This window comes from Echeneis naucrates, chromosome 3, assembly GCF_900963305.1.
Source record: "Echeneis naucrates chromosome 3, fEcheNa1.1, whole genome shotgun sequence".
Taxonomy (NCBI): Eukaryota; Metazoa; Chordata; class Actinopteri; order Carangiformes; family Echeneidae; genus Echeneis; species Echeneis naucrates.
In genome coordinates this window covers 15,183,215-15,211,100 of record NC_042513.1, presented here as the reverse complement: position 1 = coordinate 15,211,100, position 27,886 = coordinate 15,183,215, and the positions used below count along the sequence as shown (strand labels likewise).

At 40.5% G+C, this 27,886-nt stretch overlaps 1 protein-coding gene across 1 annotated transcript; it reads right to left on the bottom strand.

The window, feature by feature from the left end:
- Positions 1-27,594, bottom strand: LOC115041349 (CD82 antigen-like). Its single transcript, XM_029498741.1, has 9 exons — positions 27,440-27,594; positions 18,035-18,107; positions 14,694-14,766; positions 9,552-9,673; positions 8,543-8,617; positions 4,318-4,416; positions 3,163-3,336; positions 2,991-3,074; positions 1-1,472 (listed from the first exon to the last, which is right to left on the bottom strand). Exons 2-9 carry the CDS (start codon positions 18,095-18,097, stop codon positions 1,395-1,397), a joined length of 768 nt encoding a protein of 255 aa, XP_029354601.1. The 5' UTR covers positions 18,098-18,107; positions 27,440-27,594; the 3' UTR covers positions 1-1,394.
- Positions 27,595-27,886: the final 292 nt, after the last annotated feature.

The following is a 27,886-nucleotide window of genomic DNA, read 5'->3' as shown; positions in this document are numbered from 1 at the left end:
TTCTGTAATCAGTTTATTGGCAAAATGAAATGGAATGAATGAATGAATGTTGTGAGTACACACATACTAATCCAGCTAGCTAAAGTACCACAAAACTATCTAGTTATAAACCAAAGTACCTCCCCTCCTTGCTTTTATAAGGTTATGGGAATGTTTTACATATAGACTGTACATAGACAGAACACAGGATACAGATTTCTTCATTAAAAAAAACAAAAAAAAAACAAATGAACGATGAATGTTAAAATTATATAAATGAATTCTTATGATTTTTCAAAATTTCCATTATCAAGAAGGAACCCCCCTCTACTCCAAAAATATTTATTCTACTCCAAAATAAACTGTTGTGTAAATTTCAACTGTTCACATCCCTCTAAAGTGGTTAAAATTAAGAGTTCACTCTTCAGGTTATGGTAGGTAGAATTCGGGTATGTATTTGAACTTAAAGCTTTCTTTAAAACAAACAAACAAAAAAAAGTCATACAATTGCTTGCTTGTCAAAAGATATTTGAAAACCGAGATTGATACTTTTAGAAAATAAAAAGCATCAACAATGTTCCTTTTAGTACCTCATTACTTCTATTATCCAGAACAAAATCTTGACATTGTAAAAATTAAGAAAACACTAAAAAGATAATAACCAAGTTAAAAAAAAATTCAGGGGAAGACCAGCATCTAAAGAACTGGTGTAATATCTTATTTTGGACTCAAAGTCACTCAAATAATGACTAAAATTATATACAAAATACTAAAAACATTATACAAAAACTCAAAATGCTGGTATATTAAAACAAAACAAACTAAGGGGAAAAAAAGGAAAAAAATGACACCACTAGGTGGATTTTCCAGTTGTCCAAATCATACACATACACACACACCAAAAAACAAACAAACAAACAAACAAAACCCCCCAAAAAAACAACCAAAACCATAAAACATAACATAGCTTTGTTTCCGTCTTTACAGGCATCAAACACAATTTATCTTCAAATTTTTTAGGGAATTAAAACCATGAAGTGATCATTTACAGAGAAACAGACAATATGGAAACCAGCAACACTAAACCTGAGAACGTGTACTGCCAGGAACATGTACCTCATTCGTCACTCACTCCTCATACATCACTTCTTTTTTTCCCCAACTCCTTTTCTTTCAAGCTCCTCTGAACATCGTGGCATCATTCAAAGTTCAAAACTAACAAGTCTAAAGTGCTCAGAAAAAACCAGACAAATCAAGGTGGGTACCTCAAAAGGAGGAAAAATCTACCAAAATATAAAGCAAACACAAAATATTTTATATTTGGACACATTTCACCAGATATAGGCTGAAAAATTCACTCCCTCTTTTGTTCCTGTGCATTTGAAGTTCAACCTTGTAACTTCTTCCAACAAGCTTTAGTACTTTGGCACTTTGGTGTAATCCTCCATGTGGATGTTCTTGCAGAGGTAGATGGACAAAATCATCCCCATCAGCTGTAAAACAAAAGAGATGGATGCAAAATGATTCAACAGAATAAAAAGACAACACAGCAACAAAGGACAGGAATCAACTTCTAATGTTGCTTTTAGGGACCTTTGTCTGAGATCTGCCCACACCTGGACCCAGATATCAATGGACCAAATAATATATGAAAAAATAATATCATCTTTCATAATGTAGACATTATCGGTCAAGAACATCCCAGTAACCGCCCTACAAAAAAATAAGTAGTACAATTCAAGCCTGAAAAATCTAATTTGAGCATGACCACAGAGCTACTGAGTAGTGTTGGGCTCTGTGTTGGTTTCAATAATAAATTACATTTAGACATATATTCAAAGACAATGACATTCATTACTGTGACTCTCCTTGTGTGGTTTCATCAGTCAACAGTTTATGTTTTAGGATATACGAGAGAAACATTGGGAAGATTATTTTTAAAAAAACATCATGTTGGACTTGGAGAAGACTTTAAACTAAAGACCGAGACCATAAACTCATTAGGAAAATGTGAACTGAGCTAATAAATCAGGTCAGAAGTAGTGACATTTCACAGACTATACAGTATATTGGCTTCACTTTACAGACTCTCAGTCTCTGTGTCTTGCAGCTCCATAGTGTAAAATAACTAAAAATATTCTCCATTTTAAGTTAGCATTAAGTGAACAGTTAGCAGACCTCCACCTGAGAGCCCCAGAGGCTTCAGATGTAAAAGATGTTGGCTGTATTTTTTCATGAGACCTTTAGAGATTTATTGACAAGCAGCCGAGAGTCTCAACTCTGTTCAGACACCAGCAGAGACCCGAGCTGAAGATATCTTTTTTTTTTTTTTTTTATGGCAGCTTGGGAGAAGACTGTTGCAGTAATCTGGCCTGCTGGAAATGAAAGCAGGATCAGTCCAGTTTCTGAGTGCTGCTTGGACATCAATCCTCTGATCTTTGATATGTTTTTAAGATGGTAGAGGGCAGATCTGAAATCACTTCAAATTTAAGTGAGCAAATAATTAAGAAATATGTTTTTAAGTGGTTCTGCCAGCTCCAGCTGTGTGTTAATTTCTCTAGTACGATCTTTGGTCTTTTTCTGAGGTCAAGTGATCAATCAAATTCCTCCCACTTTCACTTTCATTTGGATATGTATCACCTTATGCATACAGTTAAAGGTCTGTACAGTCTACAAATCAGGTGATTATCAAAGGTCTCAGTCAGAGAAGTGCTCACAGCCTGTTTTCAGAAACTGAGCTGTACAGGACTTCTTGGACTTTGTGATGTCACAATGAAGCGGCCACTGCCCTCAGCCACCCCCCCCCCCCCCCCCCCCCCGCCCCGTCCCTCCCACTATGTGTTTGCCTGAAATCTGCTTTCTTTCCTTCTTTCTATTGGGAGAGATTCAGATGCTCTCTTCTTCTCTGGTGGTTTTTGGTTCTTAAAATTCCAAATATATTCTGTGCATAGATTTAGTAGTAAATTTAACTTACTTTTTGACGAAGTATATGTGTGATAATGATGCTGTACCTCAATGAGAGCCACTCCAAGGCAGATTCCCAGCACCACTCCAATGTTGGTGTCGAGCCAGTTCTCAACACTTGCAGCACAGCCCTGATGAAAACACAAGCAAATCAAATGAAAGACGCACGCGCACCAAGAGGAGCGTAAGTAGGGGAGAACAGCAGGAAACATTGTTTACCACGTTGTAGAAAGCCCAGTCGTCCATCTGAGTATCACAGAAACCGCTGTCTGAAAAGTTCTCAGTGGCGAATGAGATGTTCTGGCAGGAGCAGGGAAACAACAGCTGAGAGCTGTTGACGACAACCTTATTGATGTTCCAGTCCAGGTGACTGTTCCAGCCACAGCACTCCATCTGCAGTCAGTTAGCAGTGATAATCAGCGAGAGAAGCAAACACACCAGTATATATGACAATAACAACGCAGGAATATATGCTTTTCCAGGAGGTTGTGTGGACTTTGGAAAACCAGACGCTGGTTTCTGCATTAAATTTTCTGACAGATGGGCAGATTAGATTTAAGATCTTCTTCATCAGGTTTCTCAATGGACAATCACCACAGCCTGCTGTGATGCACACACAATATAAGGATTTTATCCCGTACGCTGCCCTTTCTGTCACATCAGAAGGTGATTAGTCCTGTGTTACAGAAAGTCCAAACACACAGACATAAGCAGTTCTAAATACGCATTCTTCTTTGCACTTACGCTCTGGTGAAACCTGATCAGTCACAGCTTTGGCCAATTCAAACTCTGTAACAGCTCAAGTAAAGATCAAATATCGAGAATTCTTCAAGGGTGGATGCATCAGGACTTGGGGTGGCTAAGTCTGAGAATATATTATGTAATAAATGGTAACGAGCAGAATTTCTGACCCCTCTTCACTGAAATTTATTACATGACTTCATTAAGTTTAAATTTTAATTGGAATAGAGTCTAGATGAATAAACGAACATGCAGTCAGTTTAACTGTGTTTGGAAATATGACCTGGAAGACACATGGTGACACAGCTGGTCACATCAGCAGCTCTCTGAGCAAATTTTAGCACTTGATATTTGACATCGCGCTGACACCATGATGATCACCAGTGTTGTTTTATATCAGCCATTTAGTTGGTGCAAAAAAAGTTTACAGATGTTTATGTCCTTCATATCAAAGCAGACGGCAAAATATTCAAACATGGTGATTTGTACTGGAAACAATTTAAAGTTAAGGTTATAGCAAGCACTCAAAGGACTGAGAAATTGTAAAACACTCCTTGTGTCTTTCCCATCTGTCGCCTTCTGTTTGCATTTTAACAGATTTTACTTTGAATCAGGTCAGTGGTCCCAACTCACGTTCCTCTGGATGAAGTCCCAGGTCTTCTCTGTGCTAGAGTTGTTCCCAGAATAGTTCTCCAGTACCTCGTCGACAATCTTGGAGATCTCTTCATTTAACTGAAAGAAAACAGGTGAATTTAAAAATCTCCACTTCACCTTGAGACGACAAGAGGCTGTTGTTAACTTGTCTAGTAATATGCTCCTACCTAATGGCCATCAAGGGGGGACACCACTGGTTTTGAAAGAAATCAGGATGTTTCAGTTTTTGAAATTATGGCCCATAACAACAGTTTTTATCCAGGCCAGGCAATTTTAAAAACATTGCATCTCCTTTGGCCTTTCTTTAATGTGCACAAAAAGAGATGTGTAAAAAGGCCATTTTTTACCGATCTAGTTGGGCTACTGTTTGGGCGAGTTAAGTTAACCAGCTGCTGTTTGTGGTTAAAACTTTCTCTTTTAAGAAACCTCGAAACAAATCAGATTTCACAAAATCATGGGATCTTGCAGTGAAGAATTTAGTGACTGTGTGAAATCCAATTTCAACACCACACTCTCCCTCTCTCTCTCTCTCTCTCTCTCTGACAAACAGCTTGGTTGGCTGAGTTCATACAAATCTCTAGAGACCAGACGCAGGAAGTCTGTATATTTGTTAAGCCTTTAAAGCTTCACCTTGAAACTTAGACTGTGTTGGTCTGTGGTGAACATAACCCTGCATATTTGAAATCCAGATTTGCTGTTTTCCCCAAAGAAATGTAGGAAAGAGAGAGCAAGAGAGTCTCTGAGGGACTTTCCTTGAATGTGCGTTTGGCAGAGAGGACAGCAGTTTAGACCTGGGTCCTTCCACCAAATGTTCAGATATAATAAAACAGACCTGTCTGCACCTCCTGCACTCTGCAGAGCTGAGTTTTTTGGAGGTTTCTTTTTTTTTTTTTTTTTTTGGCATTTTATTCTGTTCAGCTGGACCGGTGATGATATGTGACTCCTGCTGGTCTGTGTCAGGAGAAAATCAGAAAAATGCACCAAATACTTTTCTGTTTGGATACATGTACGTGTGTGTTTAACCATGTGGTTGTAAACGTAGCATTAACACCGACAATATCAAGCTGACGTGCGTCTCCTTCTTCACACCCCCCATAAACTAGTTTTGAGTGTAGCACTGAGTCAGCAAATCTAGTTCTTCTCATATAGAGCTGCATTACAGTAATTACACTTGAATTTTAGTCTGTTCTGTAATGATGAGGTACAGCTGAGGAGGATGTGGGCAAGGTGGCCCAGAAATAACGTTCTGATATGTTCCGGCCAAACCGCAATCATGCAACAAGAATCAAGGCTGAGAAATGAAGCTAATGCTGAAATGCTAAAGCCTGCAGTTCCTCCACAGTCCACTACAGTCCAGCTCCAACAGGATTCAGTCCAATAGACTTCCATGTTGAAATGTCCATTTTACAGCAGATATAATCATGTTTACAATCTGTGGTGAACTTTTAAATAACTCCTGGTTGCTCTTTATTAAGGATTTAAGGGTCCTGTTCCCGGCCTGGGGCCTCTCTGTGTGGAGTTTGCATGGTACTCTGGTTTCCTCCCACCGTCCAAAGACATCATGTTTGGGATAAATGGTGACTCTAAATTGTCTGTAGGTCTGAGTGGGAGTGTAATTGGCTGTTTGTCAGTCTGTCTCTGTGTGTTCGCCCTGTGACGGACTGGCGACCTGTCCAGGATGACCCCACCCTCGGGAAGAAGATGAATGAATGAATGAAGAAATTAGAGTGTGGCTTCTTTGAGTGACCAATAGGCGAGCGTACACTTTCCACAAAAGGAATATGCACTAGCCCGACTCCACACACTTCCCCCTGATGTGCTCATTTTTGTGTTAGGAAAGGGTTGGGGGCGGAGTCAGGCACTGCCAAGATCAGTGGAGCAGCTCACTCTGAGCTTCAAAACTGCTCTTAAGAAACCTGAGGGTGGCCTCACAACAGCTACATCTGTTTTTGTGGAGTCTGCAAACACAATACATTAAATGAACAAAAACTTTTCTAAGTCTTTTCATAAATGCACAATTTTACAATAGTTTTGCTCGCTAAAAGAAAAAAAAAAAAAGTGCAGGGACTAAAGCGTGCAACATTATAACAGTCTCGCTTTCTGTTATTTACTGAACGGTTACAGGCAAGTTGTCCAAACCAAGCTGAACTGGAACTTTAACCAAATGAGCGCCCACTGTGACGTCACCCATTGGTTTGCCTCTGTGTTTGTCAGAGTTGACTGGTAGCCTCCTTCAGATATTGGAGCTTTTGGAAAAATCTGTAGTACTTTCAATTCTGCTGATGGCGTGAAAACTATTTTACAAGTCAGAAACTGTTAATAACAGCTACTTTCACGTGGCATGAGGCCTTGTGAGAGGGAAACAGATGTTTTGCATTGGAGTTAATTACTGGCGAGCACATACAGACATCCACAGGAAGCGTTCGTACATTTCTCTGTGAGATATGCTCAAGCTTTCCTCTACTAAAAAACTAGACACAGTTTTAACTACATTATTATACTTGTCAAATCAGTTGGACTGTCTGTTTTGTCGTGTGTCAGTCTCATGGAAACAATCAGCGCTTCCTATCACCAGAAAAAAAAACAAAAAAACAAAACATGTTCATGTCCCCCCCCCCCCCCACATAATGAGCCCTCACCTGACTCGACTCCTTGTGTATCACTGTGAGATATGTTAATGTTTGGTTTTCTTTTTTTTTTTTCTGGCAGTGCGTGTCTGTGACAATCACCAGCCTTCCCTAGAAACAAGGATATCTGTTTTTATTGAGTGAAATTTCCTTTTGTTTGGCAAACAGGGCAGTAAAGTGAACTGGGGGTGGGGGGGGGGGGCGACAGACAGGATGCCACATAGGCATTATACGATGGTTTATTGTTTGGTCACTTCAATCCTTTAAGGATGGGGTTATCAAAGGTCTTATGGATATGGTTCAAGATCCAGTTGTAGCTGACTACCAGTTAAGTGAGGAAAAGGATAAGAGTCCCATGATATGAATTAGTTAGGACTGTGTGACAATGCTGATTATGCTGTTTAACACACAACAGAGTTTAATCTAATGTGGCACAAGGTGTGTTAAATGAAGTAAGTGTGACCTGAAAGAAGTATGTTCACTTCTTATCATTGTTCATCGCTTTTTGTGGAATTTAAATCAGATACTTCAACTGGTTAATTCTTTAAAGACCTTTTAAAGGACATTTCTATGTGGCTGGTTTTGTTTGATATGTTTAATTTAAATTGTTTCATCCCTAATTATTTGTGTTAACATATTTTATTGCCTTACTTTAGTAACAGTCAGATCAGCATAATATTAATGTATGTTTTTAACGTGTCATATAAATTAAGTCATTAATATTATCATCATCATTATTCGGGCAAAAAGAGTTTTGATTGTCATTTCATCAAATCTCCAACACAGTATTATGCTCAAGCTTAGTTCAAAATAAAGCAATTACAATTAAAAGCCTAGAGAGGGGGCTGTATGTTATCTCAGTGCAGGAAATATGTTAAGTTATTGCATTTCACAAACTATGCTGACTATAATGATGCCTCCATTTCCCAAAGAGACGACTAACCCCATGGTGTGTTGCATGCAAGCCCATAACATCAACAACTGAACAACATGTATATGAGGGAACACGTCTTTTGAACAGAATAAACCTCAGGAGAAAGAGGATGCTCCAGTTCTACCTCACATTTGAGCCATCCATCACAGATTGACTCTATGGAGGAGACGTTCAAATTAAAGGACAAAGTGTGACTATCAAACCTGTTCTGTCATTTCACACTGATTAGAAATGAGCGCAAGCCACCTTCAGAGTTCAAATAGGAATGAATACAGAGAAAATGTGAATTCAGATTTTGGCAATGGACAAAAAACCCCTCACCCCTGACTATGCTAACAGTACTTGATAATTATTTTTTTTTTCAAGTTTAAAAACCACGTATGCTTTTTAAAAATAGTTTAAAGTCTTTAAAACGCTGAATAAGTCAAGTTCCTGTTGCTCAATAAGTAGATTTCAGGTCTCAGACTGAACACCAGGGGACGCTGTAACACCAAACGCCATCAGTTTGCTGATGTCACGTGTCCTCAGACACTGTTCTCAGTCACAGTGGTTTACTGGCTGTCAAAGCTGGAATCAGCTTTGATTCGTACCATGTCTGGTACACAGATGTGATGGAGGACTGAAAGAAAGTATTGTCGCTTACCACATTCTTCTTGAAGTGAATGAGGGCCCCGGCTACTATCTGAGCAATGAGGATCAGCACGAGGCAGGTGACGTACTAAGGAGGAGGTGGAGGAGAAAGGTGGTGATGAACATGAAACATTTGTTAACATTTATTGAAATATATTGACTCAGTGCTCGCACATTAACCCTTTATTTAAATATTTAATTAAATAACATAAAACCGGACTACAGAAACTCTCTACAATACAGTTAAAGATCAAAGCCTGTTATCATAATCCATCCTGTTACTTCTGATTTCTCAAAGTGCAAATTTTTTTTACCAGTATTATTAACAAGTAAGAGTTTCAGCACAATCAACACATATTCTTCTTATTGCAGTAAACCAATTCACTGTTTTGTCTGTTTTATCTGTAAAGCAGACATTTTATGCTTCGGTTTTTCAGTATCTAGTATTTCACTGCAACAAATCTGGTTTAGTCTGCTGCTAAAAGTAGTCCCCAGTAATTATTTCCTTCTATTTGACCAAGTTAAAATAAGTCTCCCAAGTAAAAAAAAGTCTTTTATTTTATTATGAGTGAATGTGTTTTTGGCCTGGTGCCAATGGGGCTGGCTTTGGGAAAGACATCTGCTGCTTCACCTACAGAAACCTTGCTGTGGTTTTTACTTCCTCTACATAGTCAAGTTTGATCACCTAGTTTTACTAAAATGGATTTATCGTGAGTTAGCTGTAATAAAAGATGATTCAGAAACAAATGGTGCTTCAGGCCAAGAACGAAGAAGATATTTTTAGTGAAGCTTCTTCTTTTAATACTGAAGACATATAGGTTCAATGATTTTTTTACTTGAAAAAAAAAACAAACAAACAAAAAACAATAACTTAGATAATTATTATTAGTCATATCCTAGAAATTCTTTTTTTTTTTCCCCAAACGTGTTATATTGCACAGTAACACTGGCTTGTTCATCATCATCATCATCATGTACGTCTACAAGAATCTACCCCACTTACACACAGCACTCTCACTCACCAAGCCAAGCAGACAGCGGATCTCATAAATGGCCCCCAAGCAGCCAACAAAGCCCATGAGCATGGAGAAAGCCCCGACTCCAATCAGGATGTAGCAGGCAACTTTAATGGGAACGGAGTTATCTGTCAAAAACGAGCAGACACTAATTAGAATCTGCCGGCAGGTCAAACAGCGCACACACAAAAAAATAGACACAAAGAACTGAAGGGATAAACACAATGCAATGACAGCAAGAACTGTAGAACCGTCATTCCCGAATTTGAATTTTGGGAAGTGAGGAAAGATGGAACTGAGAAACAAACAAAAATCTGAACCTGTGCCCTATCTAAAGCCATCAGGGGGCAACTCCAGGTAACAGAACATTTGTGCCTGGCTGCACGCAACCTTGAGAGATAAGCACTTGAAAATGAAATGAAAATGCACACAGCTACATGATATTAGACAGAAAAAACTCCTGGACTGGTAGACTTAACAGGTCCTCTGGAATTGGTCCAGTGTGAGGGGATAAAGGAAGCAGTTTTCTTTTTGTTTGCCGTGTCATACTTCAAAATTGTCCAACATCCTCCTACATGTCTCATCTCGTCTGAATTCTGAGAAAAACAACTGTTCTGCATCTGGACAGTTCAAAGCTGAACACTGAAGCTAAAGAGCTCCCTCAAAAACCTTTTACCAGGTTATTGCGTGTGAATGGAGTTAACTGGAAAGTACATTTACCTGCAGCCTTAATGAAATAACTTAAAACTTTATTGAGCATTCTCACTGTGAGGTGAAAAATAAGAGGGTCACTTCTGGTTGGCTGAGAAAGATGTTTGAGTTTTTTTTTTTCCAGTAAGTGTTGACAGAATATATGCTACAAACTCCTGAAGAAGAAAGTTGAACTCAGCAGAGCAGAGAATTTAACTGTAGAAATTGAAACCAGACAAACGTGTTATCAAAAACAAAAGAAATTAGAAACAAATGTGTGGTGGCAGAGCTCTACTTATGGTGGTCAGAGTAAGTCTGGAATATTAGCTGAAGATTGACCAAATAAATGAGATTCAAAAGGGTCTTTATCGATGGCACAGAAGAAAAAGAAATGTCATGTCTTAGAATCACAAATCTGTCCATGCTCAAAATCATCTGCTTGTTGTTTGGGTCAAAATGTGAAGCGTCAAACAGAAGAACATGTCGACATGTTGATGACTTCCAGTGCAGATGTTTTAAAGTTTGAAGCCCCCTTGCAGAGTCCTCCAGGCAGGGAAGCATGGGATACCCCAAGAGGGGTGTGTGGGCCAGGGCACACAGCTCCAAACCAGGACAAAGAAAAATGACAGGAATTTATGATGGAGAACTAGGGTGATGAGGGGGAGGGGTGGTGATGCAGGAAATGAAGGCCTGTATGTGTTTGTGTGTTTATGTGCTCAAACACACATGTGCATATGCAAGTGTCAACCTGCGAGGCAACTCGAGACGAACAGCACAGCCCCCTGTGTTTTATGGAGCAAATATCTGTGTGAACAGACTTATTATACACCAAAGGAAGATAATAAATACAAGGAGAGGATTTTTCAAAGCTCACAGTCAGGGTTTCTGCAGTAAACATAAGAAGATTATGTCTAATATTAATACAGAACGATTAAGTAACTCACTGTTAAACAAGCAATAAGAACTACACATCTATGGACCACTGAAGTGACTGTTGAGGTCACTTGTACATAGACAAGACCAAAATCTAACAACTAGATGAAAATCAAAATTAGACTGAGGGGGGAGAGGGGTGGTGAGGCGGGAATGAAGGCTTGTATGTGTTTATTTCCCCTAACACACATGTACATGTGTGAAGTGTCAACGTTAGGCAACACCACAGTGACTAAAGAGGCACAAAGGCACTACAAAGAGGCATAACAAAACTAGACTGACACATTTGCAGTGCCCCCTCCCCTTTAGTAGGAACACTGGTACATATCCCAATGTGCTCTCATGGCTGTAAATGGGGCCTGAACTGTGATCAGTTGCTTCTTTGTCAATGAAAACAGGTCCAGCAGGTGGATTAGCCAGCTTCACTGCAGCTTCCCTGTTCGGGACCACTGAACTTTATTCATCCGATTGTACTGTCAGCATGAAGGCCTCCGAGAAAGCTGCTGAAACCACGAGCTGTCCCTTTAGCTGCGGTCCTGGTTGTCAGACGTTCACTTTGTGAACTGGATCTTGTTTTGCTCTGGTTGTGACCCAGCGCAGCTTTTGTGCAATAAGGTTAGAGCAGCACCAGGCTGATTTCATCGCTCACATGCTGTGCCAGTCAGCTCATCGATTCACCCTTTAAAATCACTGTGATCATCTTTGAGTCCATGACGGACCAACAATCTGGTTCATGAAAAGCACTGAGCGTCAATACGTCCCATTTAGAGGACACACAAAGCTAAACTGTCTGCTGAGCTACAGCCCTCCACGCCGTATGACTGCATCCACAGCCGCCACGAAATCCCTGGACTCACCCTGTGCTCCCTCCACTTGGACAGACCACTGATGTGATGTGCGTTTGTGTGTGTGGTGATGAGTAAGGCGGTGAGCGCACTGGGCTGATGTGATGCATGGTGATGCTAGACGGAGCAGAAAGAGGCCAGTGTCTGAGGGGAGGACACCTGCAGAGGACGACGGACAAATGTCCTCAGTGACTGAGCTGTTCGAGAGCAAGCAGACACACACACACACACACACACACACACACACACACACACGCACACGCACACGCACACACACAGACACACACACTCCATTACACTTGCTCAATGTCTCTCTCTATATTTCAGCATAAGCCCGTCTTTAGCCGCCTCCATTTCGCTGACACTGCTTGTCTCTTTCTCCTGCTCGCTCTGATAAACTGTTTCCACTGTTTCCAGCTCACACAGACAACTTCCAAAGAAGGAAAAGTCTCGAGTTTTTCTTTGATCAAGTAAAATTGCGTGTCAAGAGTCAAGGAATCTAATAATGCAATGTAAAACTTGTAAAAGCTAATCAGATCCAGTTAAATTGATTTTGAAACTACGATAGTTCAGCACACTTCAAGACTACAGTCAGGAGGACCAACAATCTTGGCTCTGGCCAAATAACTTTTCTTTTTTTCTTTTTCTTCATATACACACAGAAGGGAAAAAACAACTATGTGTGGTTTTCTGAGTGTAGCCACATCTTACAGGTTTCCACAGCAGAGTAAAAGCACCTTTAGTCTGTTTTACTGCAGGTTGTATTTATGTACAGACTCTGGATTTTCACAATTTGGATATAAAGCTGCTCATTGGAAACATGTCAAAAGGAGAGAGACAGCGAACTTTGGAAAAAGTAGAAGGAGGAGGAGGAGAATGTGATAATTATTTTACTGTACTGTACTTTAAAAGCGCTTTTTGTGTTGATATCCTCAGAGTGTCAGTCACAATGAGAACATCTGCAGGTTTACGTTTGACATCTAAACCATTGTGGACATAAAGGAGCAGCATTGTTCTAATCGCATGAAGTCAGCTGTCACAGTACCATATCAAAATAAAGTTGGCATTAACATCACAATGTTTGGAAGCTTAGGATAAGGAAATATATTTCATATATTTCATTTCACTTTAACAAGAGGAGTACTTCAGGATCAGGATCAATCATCTCAATAGAATCAAGAGCAGTGGGCACACCTGAACCAGGACTGAAAACTTCTCTCCAATCATGCGGCCGCAGAGGGTGTTCTGGTCATTTTTATGATAAGTAATTTGCCCAAGTTATCCAACTGCAGCTCACAATAGAGAAACTTTTTCTTTCTTGTGTCTGTGGTTTTGGATGGGATATAAAAAGAGCCGGGACAGATTCCTGCATCTGTTTCCTCCAGCCTCTACTTCTTTATGCTTTACTCGTAAACATGAGATTGGTGTCAGCTTTTCTCTGCAACAAAGTCAATAACCAAAGAAGTGTTTACTGTCTGAAGCAATTTATTTTATCTTGAAAGCAGAAGGTGGAAAAGTCCAAAAGGAATGAGACATGGACAGGCAAAGAAAGACAGAAGCTAAGGAAGAAAAGAGAGAAAGATGTGTGGCTGAAAGGAATTTCTTTTTTTTTTTTTTAGTCCAGAACCAGATGAAAAAGGGAGGAAATCTGTTGGATACTTGTGTTCAACTGAGCAGTCTCATATGGTGGAAAAGTTCAGTGAGGACAAGTCACACCTCAACAGGCCTCACTGTGGACTTCATGGGGGTCAAAACTAATAAATGGAGAGAAGGAACATCTGTCATCAGACTCCAGACACCAAACAGCAAAATCCAGTAGCTGATGGGCCTTTTGGACAGATGTGGAGGTAGTCTCCAAGTCTATAAAAGGAAGCCAATGCTGAGGTGATTTAAACCTGCATTTTATCTAATGACCACCAGGGAGCTACTGTACTGTTGTAACAAGAACCTAGATTATATTGTAGCCACGCCCTAATTCATCCCCTGCTTATTGGCCTCTTTCCCTCTAAATGGGACCATGAATTTAAAGATAAAAATCATGTTGTATAAAGAAAACTAAAAACTGAGACCGTAAACTCATCAGGAACATTTTCACATAGACTTCAATACAATCGGACTTCCTTTTACAACCAGTGGAGTCCTGGTGACACCAAAGAAGAAGGAAAAGGGAAATTTACTTTGTAATTTTATTTTGCAGTTTTTCATTATTACATTTTCGTTTAAATGGGAAAAATACATTTAATTAGCTAAATTTATTAATAATCAGTTTGAAATGAATACACCTGGCGTGTTTTAAAAGGGTGTCCTTGATTTTAACACAATAAGAGATACATAAACACACAGAAAGCCTGCAGCCAGAACTTGGCCTGTTTTCAGCCTGTTAATCATTGCTCCATTTGCATTGGCCTACATCAGCTCTACAACTGGATGAGTGTAAAGAGCCCACTGGGGAAAAAAATGTATTGGCCACCTTTCTTGTTTATGCTTTAAGGGTTGTGGCTGGAAAATGGAGCCAGAGAACAGCTCTGTTGCGTGAGCTTAAGATAGGATAAAAACACTTCAGACATACACTGAATCCACACTGCAGCATGGCTGAAAACACAATAAAGAAAAACAGGTGAAATAAAGAAGGAAACGCCAAAAAGAATCACGTTGCAGTCATTGCATATACGCAACTTACTGAGGACGACAAGGAAGCTCTGATTGTCCAAGAGGAGCCACAGTCCAAAGCCCATGATGACGGCCCCGGACAGCTGGAGCACACAAAAAAAAGCACACTGGTCAGATCATATTTCTACACTCTGTAACTCATTAAGATTGTTTGTAAGACAGCATGTGATGCACATCAGTTTGGGTTTTGTTTAGGGCTGCAAACAGAGACTGTAAATAAGGATGGACACATCTTGGCCTAACTCCACCCTCAACTCCATAACTATAGAACGATTAAACTATAATCCTTGATAAAAAGAAAACAAGTGTGTTATATTAAAATTCCCCCAATACAGACATCACAGGAAGATATTAGCTCTAAGGCCCAAAATGGTTGTACCAGGCTGTAAAGTTGGACATTTTAACATGTTAGTCTGTGGGGACTGACACACTGCTGGAGTCAGACTCTCACGGTCTGAAGAAGGGCTGCAGGTTCTGGCACTTTGATGCTTGACTGCAACGAATGATCATTTTTCACTGTAAGTTTATTAATCTAATGACTTGTTTCTCAAGCAATTATTAATAAATATGGCATTGATACTTTAAAATCTGATGACATTTTCCCCAGAGGTCAAGGTGGACTTCAGGGGCTTCACACACTTCACACGTCCTCTACAGTTCTTCATCTTCCAACAGGTAAAATATCCTTCATTGAAGGCAACTGTTCTTAGGAAGTTTCACAAGTCAACATGTTTGTTGTTTGCCAGTGAATAAAATTCCACTGGAATCATGTTTCAGTTGTGTGAATTCACTGCTGGTCTGATTAGGATGAGTGAACCAGTCTGATGTGTGAGGGCATCGACAGGCAGGATGGAGATAGACCACTGAAAAATTACAGCAGTGAAACCTTATAACAAGCTTTTACTGGTGGAAGGACGCCAATTTTCACCATTTTTATTCAAAAATAGACGTGACTGAAAGATCCAGAGCCATGATTTAGTCTTTTGGTTCAAATTAAAGTATGAGCGTCTGTGAAGACAAAACAAAACATACCCATTAATGCTAATTAGCAAACATTAGCAGGTTAACATTTGAGAGTTAGAAGGTGAACATTATACCTCTGTGTGTGCATCATCACCACAACATGAAAACATTAAAAGCTCATTTGATTGGAAATCAGGTCTAGGCTCTATATTAATACTGTAAAAAGTATCATAGCTCTCAGTTTCTGAATACAGACTGAGTGTCTCTCTGGGGAGTGAGTCTTAAAACCAGCTGTCAGGCCTTCTGTAACTTTGTGATGTCACAGCGAGGTAGTTGCCACTCTCACCTGGACCCACAATCCAACTCTGCAGGATTTTGTTTCCCTGACGGTTACCTGAAGCCTAAGTGATGAAAAACAAGACTGAGATGGTATTTAATTATTTTATCTGTCTCGCTGTCTATTTTATTAAATGTTAAACCAGTTAAATGTCTTACAAACCTTATTTTTAATAAGAAGCAGTTTCTGTCATAAAAGCAAATATTTAAAGCGCTATTGATGTGATGCTAAAGTTGCTATCTTCTTTTATATATACACACACTACTTTCCTATTCATTCGAATGAGAAAGTGTGTCCAAACTTTTGACTGGTAGTGTATTTATATATATATATATTCATATAAGTACTTCATATAAGACTTCATATAAAAACTTCCTTCCTGTTAAATAATTTATTTATTTGTCTACCAAGTGTGAGACAATTAAACCAGAGTGTGTATCACTGTGTGCGTTTGTATGAAAAGAAGATGCTCTTAACCTCAGACCACAGATTTAATTTCCTCAGCAGAGGGAGGAAATAACAAAGTGAGAATCACCCTATTAACTTGGCTTCGAGTACGTCTGCTGCAGAGTAATTAAGACTCAGGAACAGGATGCCAACCAAGGGTTGAAATCGAGCTGTTAACTAAACTGAACACTGCAATGATGACGAAAGAAAAGCACCAATACTTAAACCCATTCACCCTTTGTGCTCCTGTTTCCACTTGTGATTCGTCTGCTCTAAGGAACCGACTTTACTTCAAACTTTTGGGTAGTGATTTATAATTCTCTGGGATACATTTTTGCCACCAGCCAAATGTTACTCCACAGCTACTGAGCAGAACTTCAGCATGAATGTGAATAAAGTAAGATAAATTCACAAATATAAGGAACTGATTAAACCGTCTTTACTTGTTTAAGCTGCTGTCGTCAGTATGTCCAAAGCCAAGGAGCTTTTCATTAACCAACTACAGATGATCTTCAGTAGAGTCCAAATGAAACCAGAACAGCCGGTTCCAGATATAAAAATCCTCAATGACCTCTGTCACTGATAAATAGAGATCCTGACCCTGTCTGTCATTGTTGTCACCGATTGCTCTGTATTCGTTTTTTTTTTATTAAGCTATTCATTTCATTTGTTATAAATTAATTTCATGATGCTAAAAGTTCAGAAGATCTTAAAATTAACTGTTAAACCTGAGCATCCTGAGCTCACACATTGATTTAGTTCCTTTTTCTCCCACACTAACAGGACAGGTTTCAGTGCTGAAGAAAACAAAGTTTACCCTCATTTATCACACCACACGGTCTGCACTGATCCATGGCAGATAAAAAGAAACTATGCATCCCAGTAATTCATTCAGAGTGAACTAACCACTGACGATCCTGTAACAACATAGTTCAACAATGAAAACTCCTTTTAAGAGATAAAAGAAAATGAACATTTTTTTTTTTTATTGTTAGTGAGCATTGTGTTAGTATTCATCTAAATTTCCAACCTCTGAGAATACACAGATTCTTTGAAAAAAGAAGTTTTTCTGTTTCTTATGACTATGAAAAATATCTCAAAATCTCAAATAACTTGCTCTTTCTCAGGTTCACAGAATTTCACTCATAAAATAATTCTTAATTATTGTTGTTTTTAAATTGTTAGATTATTAAATTGTTTACGGAGTAGAAAGCTGAAAGCTATGCTGCATATCTAACAATCTTTTATCTCCTTCAAATTTAAAAGTTGTTTTATGTGTACAATTAACTATCTGAACTTGTTGTCTGTCCTGTATGACTTTGTGAGTCTCATTATAATATTAAGAATTTTGTTTTGCAGAGTTGCTGTTTTTCTTGCATTATTGTCTTGCACTGGTTGTGTGTTTTCACTTTGATGTGTCCATGTGCAAAAGAAATGCTGAAAGATGTCACGGCTTTAACCTTGTTTGCCATCCTTGTGTAACTGAATTCAGCGTCCCACATGTGGAGAAACGTTGCAGCATGTTGCAGGGTTGAATTCATCATTTATCTAATCTCACAAATGCTGGTCTTTTTCAGAGAACAGGAAACGCACCGAATACTTACAAAGAAGATGAGGTTGAAGAGGAATAGGAAGTACTTGGTCGCTGTCATGCAGCCTTTCCCCATGGTGCCTTATCTGTAAACAAGACAAAACAACACAACAGTCACAACACAAAGCTATAGCAGGACCACAGAACCAGTGAGATTGTTCTCCATCAGCCTGGTTTAATGAAACATTAGCACAGTGTGAAACCAGATTTGCTTTGGAGATGAGTTTGATGTCAACAAGTGGTGACAGATGCTGGAAGAACCACAGACTCGTGTTGCTAAGCTAGTCTGGATGATCATGACGAGGACTGGGGGGCCCAAATCTCCAGGATTAAACCCGCACAAACCAGTGCAATGAACAGGAGGAGGGGCCATATTCATACTGAGCCCTCGTGCTTTTTAAGGCTCACACACCAACACCCATTTAGACAGACAGGGATTACTGAGAGAAGAATATATTGTACAAACTGCAGCTTAATGTGGTAACAACAGCTGGGTGAAGGTGTGAAGGTTAATTTTTCAGCAAGAATATAAACTCACTTCTGTAGAAAGAAAACAGCTTCAGGCTTTTAATGGAATTACTGAACACAATTTGGGACTTTTCTTTGTGCCTTTCCACCGTCCAAAAACCACCCAGTCTAAAAATTTGTGAGTGATAAAAGCTGCATGGGCTCAGTATATCAGACAGGCTCGATCATTTCTCTGTATTTGTTCAATTATTTTGATACATGGAGTTGTTTAAAAAAGTAAACAACTTCTCCCTATCTTCACATAAACCATGCGACAATGGGTCATCAAAAATCCCATCAAATTAAATGTACACAGCTGAAACCACTTGTTTTCTCTGAAAGTCAAAATCAAGCTCAACGGTGATTTATTATGTGGACTCTCTGTCTCACAATGCTGTCAAATTATATTCACAACACTATATTTCTATCATACAGGTCCCTAATGGCCCCTGAAAATTTATCAAATGGATGATTATCTCTCATTACTCACGCTTTTAAATCGTTATATTGTGCAACAAGAAAAAAGAAAATCACTTTTACAACTTGGATACTACTGATACCATGTGGCGCCCCCCCTTCCCCAAAAAGCACAGAGAGAGAGAAAAAAAAAAGAAGCTGGCTCATATTTACAGTTACTCCACTTGGACGTGAACGCAGCATCTCCCTCTGTCTTTTCCACCACCCTGCATCACGCATCCCTCTTCTCTGTCACAGCTTCTTACTGTCCAATAAATCTATGAGGAACTGGGTGAAATATGGCACCCAGGCTCGATATTTCCTCCCGGCGGTGAGGCCCTGTGGTGTGAGTACTGAGCCTGTGTGTGCGACCCAAATTCCCATCACTGTAAATGGGTTACTGTACCAACACTGTCTGTGCCGGTTTACATGATGATGATGATGATGATGAATGGGGGGGGGGGGCATCTGCTGGGATGACAGAGGATGGAGAATATGCAGTGGGAAAAATATTTTGGCATTTGGGTCTGTAAGCAGAGTGGACTGAAGTCTTAAACAAAACCAGGTTTCAGATCCTGAGAACATCAGAGTTGCAGGAAGGAACCGCCAACTTTACTGGATTTCACTCAGAATTTATTAACCCTTAAATGGTGACTAGATGAGGATTTCAGTGTCAATAAAGCACCAAGGCTGAAATCACAAACTCCAGGTCTCCTTCCAGGGGCCACATCATCGTCATCAACCACAAAGGCCCGACTGCAATGAAACGTTCTGCTTTGGAGGATGGAGGATTATTGCCATATCACCAGGGGTTTCTGCCTTTAGCAGTGCTAAGTGCCTCTCTGTTGCATTGCAACCTTGAGAAAATCTGACATTCTGTCTTTGTTCACCTAAACTAGAAGCTTTAAGGTCCTTTGCGTCTTAAGTGAGGTAATCCCATTTAAAAGTGAAGCTTTAAGCCTCTTTGTTGTTTCTTGCCATCTCGAAGACCACATCCTCTGAAGGACGCTGTGATTTGGAAGTGTGGCCCTTCACTGCCATCACACGCTGCAACGGCTAAACCAGATGAAACAATTTGGTGCCACCAGCTGTGTAGTGTGTACTGCTGTGTCCGATATTGCAAAGCCTTAGGTTTGGTTAAGAGCCACAATTGTAGGAGCCTTTGAAATTGGCATTGTAACCAACTAGCTCCAACTAGCAACCCCACCCCGAAAAAATAAATAAATAAATAAATAAACACTTAAAACAACAACAAAAACAAAGTCCTCCGTCAATTCTGGACTGGAGGTTGTAAACATGACAAAGGCTTTTATGCGCTTCTGGTAGAAGAAAAAAAGTCCTGGAACAAAGGCACATTGTGCTGCAGCTGCTGAATGAAAGTACTCCAGCAGGGATACGCACCATGTTTCAATCAAATTACAGGTCTGAAGTATGCTAAATTGTCTCACTAGTTGAAGACCAAATATAGAAAGATGCTCTCCTGATCTTCCCCTCAGATCGACATACACAATGTGGAGGAGTTTACGAGTCTGAAACTGTCATGCAATGTGCAGCAGAGCACTGAAGCAGTGCGGGGTCGAGTTCTTCCCAGAACAAATTCTGACTCAGTTCACACAGATATTGGATCTGAGTCGACTCCGATCCGCCTCGCCTGTTACAGCGAGCCTCCAATGAGCGAAATATATACAACTGGCCGAGGGTGTGCTGATTCGGAATATGTGAAGGCCACGTGACATTTTCAGAAATGGGAAAGAAAGAAAAGCAGAAAGAAGAAGAAAAGCTTCAGTAAGGCCTGAAAGGGTTAACAGCTAAACATCGGTGTGGGTTTGGTCAGATCACACTCCCCCAACTTAAAACATCTGAAAGAGAAGAATATTTCTATTTTAAATGTACTCCATAGATCTGGATATGAAAAGCATCTCAGGAATCACAATAAGAGCCCATGTCTAATTTTTATCATGTGAATTTATTATTCCTTCAGTGCTTCAGAGAGCAATGAAGCACTGAGGGAATAATAATATTAGAATAATTGCTGTTTTGAAAAAATGATGACATCTCCCTGACAACAGCCACAAAGCAAACTCTTTCCTGATTGGATGACAGCACACTAAAACCCAGAAAACTGGGGAGCAGGTCTTAATAACCGTTAATACGGTGATCAATCTGAATCCTTCACCTTGAGAAGAAGAAACTTCTAACCATATTTCTCTTCTTCTCTAGTTTCATTCATGAAAAACCCAATAACACACATCACTCCTGTGAAAATGATCTCCTTCTTAAGCAGTTTCTATCTATCTGTGAGGACAGAGAAGCTGATGAACGCTCAGTTGCTCATTGCTGCCTCCAGTTTCCTGCTAGAAATCTGTAAAAACATTTCAGACTGCTTTCCTTTCGTCTTTAAGTCTGTCATTGGATTTTAGTGCAAAACTAATAAACCAATAGTTTCAGCTTAGTTTCAAGACACGTCAGTGTTAACAGTCATTAGTCAAGTTGTTGTTTTGTTGCTGTGATAGTTGACCGAGCGTTGGCACTTCTCCTTCAATACGATTTACTTGTTCTTGGGTTTGTACGAGTCAATGAAGCACCTTTTGGTTTGAGCCAACATAAACTGAGTTATAATAAGTTGCAGCTCAGCTGTAACATGAAAAGATGATGCAAGTGTTATTATGGGCTGAAGTGGGGCTGATCCATGTCACTCAATGGAAACATTCATCTGGTTTATGCAACGTCCAGATCTGTAAAACTTTTCTCCATGAGGAGAAAAAAAAGGCAGGCTCAGGCTCTTCTCGCACCTCCCTCTGGAGCTAAGAGTTTGTCCTCCGACGGCGACGGCCCTGAGAGCATCTGCCACTCAGCGTCGGCTCCACGCCGGCTCCACGCCGGCTCCACACCACTCACACAGTCTTTGACTCATGCAGAAATGTGAAGGAGGCGCGTGTGGCAACAATACCTTCTTTTGTTTTCATAAAGAATTCAGAATGTATTTGTATTTTGTATTTGAAATTTAAATTTGATTATTAGGACACCAGAATGAACAAAGACAGTGTTGATGTGTGGAGGGTGCACACACATGTACATGTATGTGTGTGTGTGTGTATATATATATATGATTTCCAATCATTTTGAACTTATTTCTCTTCATTCTTTTGCCTCATATGAAGAGTGCATATTTCTTATATTTAATCCAGCACTTAATGCAGCTGGTCCAGGGCTTTATTCAGACTAAAAGACTCCTGAGTTAAAGGTATTGCCCATCCTTCTTCCAAAAAAACCAAACTGCCCCCCCACTGCTGAGCAGAGCGTCAGACTCCTGAAAACAGATTACAGATCCATATAGCCTGAAGGTAGACGTTAAAGGTCCAAATCCTAGTTTTTACATTCATACAGTGAAAGCGCCATAGGTTTAAGTCCACAGAGAAATGCTCACAGCCAGTATTTAGAAACAGAGCCTTAAAGCTGAGCAGCCTGGGACTTTGTGGTGTCCCACCAAAGTCACTGCCTGAAGTCCCACCCAGAATCTCCACCTGGACCCATCATACAACCTCTCAGCATTTGGTTTCTCCAAGTGTTTACCTAAATCTGCAAAATTTTTACTGAATCAATCAGAAAACAAAGAATCAGAAGGTTGGATCAGATCCTATAACATGTTTTAAAATCATATTTTGGTATTCAACAAGTATAAAAACAAAATAACTTTTTTGTGCCACATTCTGTCTTTATTTCACTAAACAGGCCAGAACAGAAATCACAGACTTACTTTCTGAAGATGACACATGCCCACTACATGCTAATTTGTATTACAATTCATTTAATCATTTCATCATTCAGTCAGACCAAAATACACACACACACGAGATATATGCAAGTCCTCATCCTCCCCAGCTGAACAGCAGCCTCACCACCTACCACCCCACCTGTGAGGAGCTTACAGACAGTTTTCTTTAAAGAGACAAAAGGAAGGAAACTTGACACAGAAATTCGACCCGGCCATACGTTTCCCCAGCACAATAAAAGCTGACAAGGCTGTTTGAAAGACACCCCTTTCCTCATGGTGCGACGTCGTCCTCAGAGACACCCGACCCAACCCAATCCTACCTGCCTTCAGACTACATTAAAACCATCCTGACCTCCAGGAGCAGATCCACACCTTGTGGAGAGTAACTCAAACTGGCAACGCATGTGAACACAGTGATACAACCAAACACAGCAAACTATTCAACACAATCTCTATCGACAAGCAGATCAGAACTGCTGCTAATATTTTAATATCTAATAAGCAAACTATTTTTTCTTGGGCATAAAAAAAAAAAAAAAAATTGAAAAGTGCCTCTTTCTGAAAATACCTAAAATATCCAAATTACTGTAAACAAAATAATACAAATAAATATTTTAACTGAACAAATCTGAGCAACCTTTGAATTTTTGTAGTTTTATTTTAAAGTTGCCATCAACTACTGTCAGCTCAAAGTTAGATGACCTGAAACAGCCCACAGTGGTCAGTCCTGCGCTGTGAGAGGACCCTTTGACCGCCTCCTCACACAGCTCATCTTCTGTTTAACAAGAGGAGCAGCAACAAGGCGGTGATGTTGAATAAGCAAACATTCAGCATTTTGTAGGTTTTCCTGACCATTTAGCAGCAAACTCTGCATGAGGGAGTCTGCCAGCTGCCAGCTCTGCAGAGGACCAGACCGCAGGAAAAAGTTCACAGACCCATCAGGGGTCCATACAGGTCCACAGAAAGCACAACCATTAGGAATTTCTGGAACTTTGCAATGTCACAACAAAGCAGTCGCTTAAAATCTGCTCATTTTTATTCAGTCATTCATTCGGAAAACAAACCAGAAAATCTAAAAACAAGAAAAACTAACTAAGCAAGCCTCAGTTTTGCTGCACGGCTGTCTGTCTCACTGCAGTCATGTGACCCAGACAGTTACAAGAAAAGAGAAAAGGTTAAAAAATATTCTTCTTTCCGAACTATTTCCCCTGAACCATAATGAACAACACGGGGTCAGACAGAGATGAGTTGCAGAGCCAGTTTTTTTTAACATAACTTTGTGATATCGCAGCATACCCATCATTATCCACAGCCACACCCCAAAGCCCACTGCAACTTTCAACATTGCAGGATTTTGTGTCTGAGTGTTTACCTGGCATTCTTATTGGCTCACTCAGACAACAGTCAGCCAATCGGAAGAGAGGATCTGAGCCTCTGTTCTGATGGGCTGACCGACCTGTCGCTACTCAAACTCCAGACAGAAGACGTAAAACTACACTGAGATGTTTTTGGTTCTTCTTCAACAAACAAAAATAAAAGTTTTTTTCTTCTGAACATCAACACTTTGGTTAAAGTTAGAAAATCCAACTTTTTTAAAAGAGAGTGAATGTTTCACAGAAATGAGAGCTACTTGTGAGACTCGCCCACAGTGATGAGTCATGAGTCGATAACCTGGTATACCCTGTTTAGTGGAATTGCCCTGAAGGTGATTATAGGTTTAATAAGGTCTGAACCGCACAAGCAGCTCACATTTCTGATACACAAAAAAACAACAGGCAGAGGTTTGCTCTCTTAGTGTGGGCTGTTGTTAAAACACCTTTCTCCATCAAATCAAACCTTCTTGGACTAAACTTTAAGTTAAATAGTGGAACTTCTTAAAATGTTGATGGGCTCCTTGTGCCATGCACAACCTTGAATTCCTTCAAAGCTGCAGTGATTAGTTCACTGGCAGCACTCTTTTGATTATGGTAGCCAACTAAATATTTGCCTGTTCATCTTTCTCAGACGGGGATTTTCTGCTTTGCTTCATCAGAATCAATTTCGTTGCATTGCTCATAAAAAGAATTGCTAATACTGAAAATAATCAATCCGTAAAGCCTGGGCAGACATTTTCTTGCTGAGAGATACAGAGCTGTAATGATGGCAGTGATGTGTTTGAGTGTAAGAGAAAGATGAATGATTTCTTTTTTTACTTAATTCTCAATGTGGGAGTGAGCACTCAAGTCTTAGTCTAAATAAGAGGGAGATTGGACTGACACCTACACCCTCCTGCCCTGTCACACAATGGAGCTGTCTGGGAGGCACACAAACTGGTTTTGCCACAGAGTAGTCAAACGTGTAATTAATGGTGGGAGGGGTTCACACTACATTAGGATGGCTCAGTAACTTTGCTTCAAAAGGACCCATATTTTACACTCTTGTGTGATATGCATTGTGTTAATGTCTATAGCAAGATATATTTGTGTTTTAAGAACCAAAAGCCAACTCGCTGAGGTTTCATCTCCTCTCTCAGGATTCCCTCTGGAGGTCAGTTACAAGTCAGTCAGCCAGTCAGAGAAGAGGAGCTGAACCAAACAATACTGATCCCCTTCTGGCATGATCCCCAATAACAGATTTCAGCTAAACACTCTGTGATGGCGACCTGTCCAGGGTGTCCTGCGCCCTCGCCCAACGTGAGCTGGGACTGGTTCCAGCACACCCCCACAACCCGGAAACAGGTAAACGGTAGAAGATGAATGAATGAAAGTGAAACACTCACAGAAACCAAATCCTGCAAGGTTGGACACTAGATCAAGGTGTACTGTGCTTAGGGGCATATAGAGATCGACCTTTAGACCATATCGATAGGCGAAGAGAAAAATCTGATTAATGGATTTTATCTTAAAAGGCAGGTAGACAGAATATGAGCAGCCTTCTTTCTCCTCATCATCCTAGGTGAAATCCACCAATCAGAAAATCCTGCAGGTAGGAGGTTTTAAATTTCGGTAATATGGACCTTTAACATCCACCTTAAGACCTCAGGGACTTTTAACAGTTGTTGCATCAGAGCAGAATCACGTTAAACATCTCTGCTAGCTGCAGGACTCTTGACAGCATTCAGAATGCAACCAAACTGGTCCAGAGCTCGTGGAGCCAACTCTGAAAACATTCTCTGGGCTTGTCTGACGACTGTCCAAACCCTCAGCACAGACAAGGCTAACAGCATAATCCATTCAACAAGACACCGTTTTCTGTTCCCAGAGTATGGAAAGGTAATTAAGGTCATGCTGGAGGGAAAGCAGGCCTGCAGTTGAACTGATTTACTACCTCACATGTTGAGGAAACGACAGAAGAGCTCATGGGAGGAGGAGGGTGGTGTCGAAATATTGACTAAGCGTTGATGCCACCATGCACAAAAAACACTGACCCACATTTCCATGTGTGGCACAGACCAGGCTACAAAAGGGGAGCAGCCAAGTCGATCATCCTGCTGAAGAGCTGGCTGATGAAGTTTGAAATTTCAGAGATAGGTCGGTCAATGAGGGAGAGTCGGTCAACCGTTAGATAACTGGCTAAAAGAAAAATGTATTATCTGCTACCTCCACGGCAGAGAGCTCAACACACTGGAGGTTAAAACTGGGGCTGCACAGTGAATCAAAATATAACTGAAACTGCATTACAGCCAAACGCGATTAAAGGAAATTAAAGCAGCTGGACTTTTTTGGGAAAAATGTGAAATGTGTCACAACATTTCTGTGCATTGTTAGCATCATAAATGTTGTGGTGCTACAGAGATGCCTCAGCCTACAAATCAAATTCTCCATACATGCTGCAATATACTGCAATATGTTGTTTGTCTTTTCGATATCATGCAGCACACAACACAACTAGAGTTATAATGATTACTCAATTTTTTTTTATGAAAAAAGTGCCCTAATAGAGTAGAGAAAACTGCCATTTCCTTTATTACCTTATTTTCTCTGCATACATTTCCAGTTTCATATGATCTTGATTGTCAAAACAACTTTTGAGCAAATATGCTGGAGGTCAGGGGAACATGTGGAGGGTTTTAATGTCTGCTGATGATCTGAGTTAGTGATTCAGATTCACATTCGGCAGAAGAAGTCACAGCCCACAAACATGTGAAACTAGACGCTGCTTTGTTTAACAAGCACAGGAAAAAGTTTGAATACCACTTCAGATGTTTTCACGTCGTCATGGCAGTAAAATCCCTCAATCTTTGAGGCACGGAAAAGGTCAGATATATCATTTAAACATTGAGAATGGACTGAATCAGACTGCAGAAACTGTGATCCCTCTGAAAACTGCGTCTACTCCTCCTGTGCAAAGTGACACAGCTGCAGCGAGCTCCATGTTTTTGTATTCCTGCAAATCTGACTGAGTGTTTCTGTTCCTAAACTTCAAATAAGTTCTGAGTTTCCAGCAGAAGAAACTTCTGCCAAACTCTCGATCCCTTTCGTTGAAAACCCCCATAAAGCATGAATGTGAGCTGTCTGGTGAGACCATTTCAGTCTAACTTTACTGTCTCAAACAGTGACGCTCCGGTGTCAGATCCATAAATCATCCACAGGCGCCACATCACCGTCCTCACTTCATCAGAACCTGAGGCGGACCGTCCGTCCGATCAGCCGGGCGAACACGCTGCCTCGTGACGGAGGACTTCCAGTCTGCGTCTCTTACCTGTCGATCGGCGCGGACACAAAGTGCGGCGGGCTGTGCGGGCTGTGCGGGCTGTGCGGGTCGTGTGTGCGCTGCGGGCGGACTCCTGCTCGGACTGACGGACTGAGCTCCGGCTGGACGAGCTCCACAAAGCGGCGGCGGCGGCGGGGAGGCTCCTCAGCTCTGCCCCCCCGCCCCGTGGCAGATATGGGAACTGCCCCCACGGTGGGCAATAAAGCCATCACAGCAGCTGAAAAACGCCCGTAAATATACACTACATCCAAAACGTGCACCGATTCTCAACCAAAAACACATCAAAGCACTTTTATTTGCGCCTTCACGCTAAATAAGTGGATTTAGGACCATCAGCCTCGTTTGGGGAATCACTGGCTGAGTTCATCTTCACAAACCTGACCTGGTAATGTTTGTTTGTGAAATAAATATAACAGCCGCTCATCCTGGACGGTC